The sequence below is a fragment of the Octodon degus genome, unplaced genomic scaffold (assembly GCF_000260255.1).
Source record: "Octodon degus isolate 3935 unplaced genomic scaffold, OctDeg1.0 scaffold00165, whole genome shotgun sequence".
Taxonomy (NCBI): Eukaryota; Metazoa; Chordata; class Mammalia; order Rodentia; family Octodontidae; genus Octodon; species Octodon degus.
Genome location: NW_004524741.1, coordinates 5,589,692 through 5,593,374, shown reverse-complemented (window position 1 = coordinate 5,593,374; position 3,683 = coordinate 5,589,692). Strand labels below are relative to the sequence as shown.

Genomic DNA, 3,683 nt, shown 5'->3' with positions numbered 1-3,683 from the left:
AAAAGACAAAAAAAAAGGGGGGGGGGGTTATGAGACTTGCTTTCTTTAGAAAGCAAAGCTTTTACAAAAGATTTCATCTTACCTGCCACTGAGGAGGTAGCTGAGCTCCAAAACCAAAAGCTGGAAACAACTTATCACTAAAAAGAAGAAGTATGAAACACCTGTTTGTTTTTTTTGCAAAACAAGAGCACTATCTTTCCTCACAATAAAATCAGTATGAGCTCATTTTTTAAATTTATTAAATCTCAAAAAGATATACAGATAAAACAAAAACTAACTGTAACTATCAGAGAGAACTAGTATTTACATTTGACAAGTCCTGTTCTAAGTATTTTTCTGTACATTGGGAAAAAGTCTTTACAACCTATAAAATAGAATTTATATTCATGTTTTATAACCTACACTTTTCTACTTAAATCTTACATGTTTCACCTAACAAATGTATAAGTAAATCCATAAATCCCTAAAACCACACTTTTCATTAGTCTATGGCAATTCATTTGGCAGTAAAATCTGACCTCAACTGATGAGTTTAGCCACAGCACTGATTTACAACATGAATATTCACCCAATTGGCACAAATGCCAAATATCACAAAGCTCTCAGGTTTCTGTAGAAAAAGTGTGACCCCAAGGATCTAGGGACAGGGTCTTGGAGCTGTGTGTCTAACATCATGCGAATGAATGCCTACGGAGTAGTCTGCAGTATGGTGTTCCTGACCCACACTAGTAGACAGCCAAGATTCTGCTATTATAAATCACTGTCACAAACACTAACTCTCTACACGGGATATTCTTTGTATATTAACTCTTAATGGCTCTTACTCCGCTGAAGATACAACCTACGACAGGTTAAAAATATTTTCCTTGGTTTGTAATTTGTCATTACCATAGTTTAGAATTTTTCCTTTCATACTTTTTAATATTAATATGAACATATAAAAATCTTTCATAATATCTGCTTTTGCTGTCTTAATTAAAAAAGCATTCCCACTGAAAGGGTATAAGCAATTCACATAATTTTCTAGAACTTTCAAAGTCTGCATGTATTATTGAACTGCTCATTCATCTAAGAAGTGCCATGCACTAGGTCACCCACTACTTTTTCCATCATGGAACACCTAAGTACAGAGCAGATCTCCTAGCTCCCCTGGGCTGATGTGGTCAGGTGGCTCGGATTAGGCAAGGAGATAGCAGTTGGTTCCTTTTTAATGCTCTTATTTATTAATCATATTAGTTGCACCAATTAACTGGTTAGGACTGTGACACTGCCATATGTGTACAAGTCAGCTGCTTCTGAACCAGGCAAATGCTCACCACACCCGGGCCCCTTTCTGCTTTTCCTAACTGCCAGAGAAGCTGCCCGAAACCCAGGTGGGTGTTCTAAAGTCGTACTTACGCATCATAATCTTGAATAACCAGTCCCACAGACCAGATGGCAGTCAGATACTCATTAACGCCGTTGGGACTGATGTAATGAAGGGAGTCTGGAGACCTGGGGTCACCATTGGAGCCAGTGAAATCCACTCCCACCTGCCAGATAACAATCGCAACACTTACCAAGGAGAAGGCTCAGCCACCCGTGGTTGAGATCCAAGAGAACGTCAAAGGATGAGATGCAAACATTCACTCCAGAGCCTGCTACTGCTACTTCATAACAAATGCCTACCAGTATCTCCACAAATGACTAAAGAATTAAAGCCTCAACATGAAACAGCTATTCTTGTTTTTCTAGCTGTCATTATACTCATGGCTTAAATTTACAAGTTGCTCTGCACATGTTTGTTGGATTAATGCTTTCTAGTCCTTAAAACACTGCAGGACAAATACTAGTTGGTGTACATCTGCTTTCTCTCAGAAGGAGTAGATCTCTCATCAACAAAGCCAAAGTGTCCAGAAGGAACCTAGACAACTACCCCAAAGTTTCAGAGGAGTTCATACTAAATACACTGTGTAAATTTCCTAACAAAGTCAGTTTATAAATACTACAAATTAGAGGAAAAAAGCAACATTTTATAGCATATGTTGGAAAATTCAGTGTGACTTACAGTAAAATTCAGTTGACATCCTCCCATGATATAGTCGAGGAATGTGCATTCCACTGTAATCTAGAGGAACAACATACTGTCAAAATTAAAATTCTCTTACTTTACAAGAAAAATTAAAGATCTCGCATATTTTAAAAGCTTATAATCTGAACAGCAGATCATATAAACATGTAGAAATTATACCTGTGTTTGATATAAGATGCTCCTACCCCTATCACAAACCTGTGAGATTTTACTTTAGTAATATTAAGATTAGAACATTAATGGCCAAAGACGAAATATACTCATTTATGATTTAAAAAATTAGAATAAAGTCAGGTGTGGTAGTGCACACCTATAACCACAGCACTCAGAAGGCTGAGGCAGGATTGCTGCAAATTTGAAGCCACCTTGGGCTACACAGCCCAACCTGAACTGCACAGCGAGACCTGTCTCAAAAAATGAAAAGGAAAAAAAGACAAAAAAAAAAAGGAATAAGTCTAGAATTTTGACAAAATAACAAGGTCTTTTTCAAAAAAGAACCACTTTGTTGTAATAGATGTTTACTTTTTCCCTCAAGTCTTAAGATCTTATTTTGAAATTATACCCAGGAGGGATGTACTGGGCCTGGCCATTTCTAAAAATAGGATGGAAAAAACGAATCTCTCCTTTCCTACAATAATGGAAACATTTTCATAGTCTTTCTACTTTGCTAAGAAGTTGTCTCCTTGGAAGAAAAATTACTTGAAAGATTTCTTTCATATTTCTCACTCTTTTCTAGGCCCTACAGCTGATCCAATGCTCCTATGATGCTTAGTTTCCTAAAATACTTGTTTGACATGAACCATAACAACGGAAGAGCTTGAAATATGATATTACATTGTAAGAGATCAAGGGCTGGGGACACAGCTCAGCAGCATAAGTGCCTGCCTGGCATGTACAAGGTCTCAAGTTCCATTCCCAGTACCATACACACACAAAAAAAAACATTGGAAGTGGCCAATATCAACTGACCTCACAGTGTTTCACAATGATAACACCTGAATTCTTATAGCTTTTTTTCTTTTGCTTCTTTTTTTCATTTATGCATTCATATTCAATCTGTAAGAGAAGACAAAATGCTAATTTTTAGTAGCAGTTTCAACAACATCAATGATCAACCTTTTCTCCTTGGAATCAATCCATGCACTGATAGAAGTATGCTACTAAATACAACTCTGAAACAATCAAATGCTACATTAAGTCTGTGAAATATTTATTGGTTAAATTTCCAACAATCAAGGCACTCCTAAAATTGCATACTTTTTAAAATAGTTTCCAAGTATAATTTTGCCAGTATAAGTAATTTCCTCAAAATGTTTCAAGTGATAACCTTTGTTCTTTATAATAAAAGAAGAAAATATTCAGTGGCACAAGTGCCTGCCTAGCAAGCACAAGGTCCTAAGCTCAAGTCTTAGTACCCCTCCAAAAAAATTACTTCTAGCTATTAGCAACACAATGAAAAATATTTAGGAAAAACATTATAAAACAAGTACTTGAAGCTCAACTCTGTGATAACATAAAATAAGTAGAAGATTAACTCTTTCCACCGGGAATACATGTTTAAAGGAAGAGCGAAATTTCTACTGTGCTTTTTGTTGTTGTTCTTGCTGGTTTT

The 3,683-nt window shown here is 36.2% G+C and overlaps 1 protein-coding gene across 1 annotated transcript in view; it reads right to left on the bottom strand.

Annotated features, from left to right (window-relative positions):
• The window catches only part of Cpne3 (copine 3), a 61,853-nt gene that overhangs the window by 23,936 nt on the left and 34,234 nt on the right, over positions 1-3,683 (bottom strand). Inside the window, exons 7-10 of the mRNA XM_012517333.2 lie at positions 3,041-3,127; positions 2,048-2,107; positions 1,399-1,532; positions 83-137 (exon numbers count right to left, since the gene is read on the bottom strand). Of these exons, the coding sequence (XP_012372787.1) occupies positions 83-137; positions 1,399-1,532; positions 2,048-2,107; positions 3,041-3,127 (336 nt within the window). The remainder of the gene's footprint in view (positions 1-82; positions 138-1,398; positions 1,533-2,047; positions 2,108-3,040; positions 3,128-3,683) is intronic.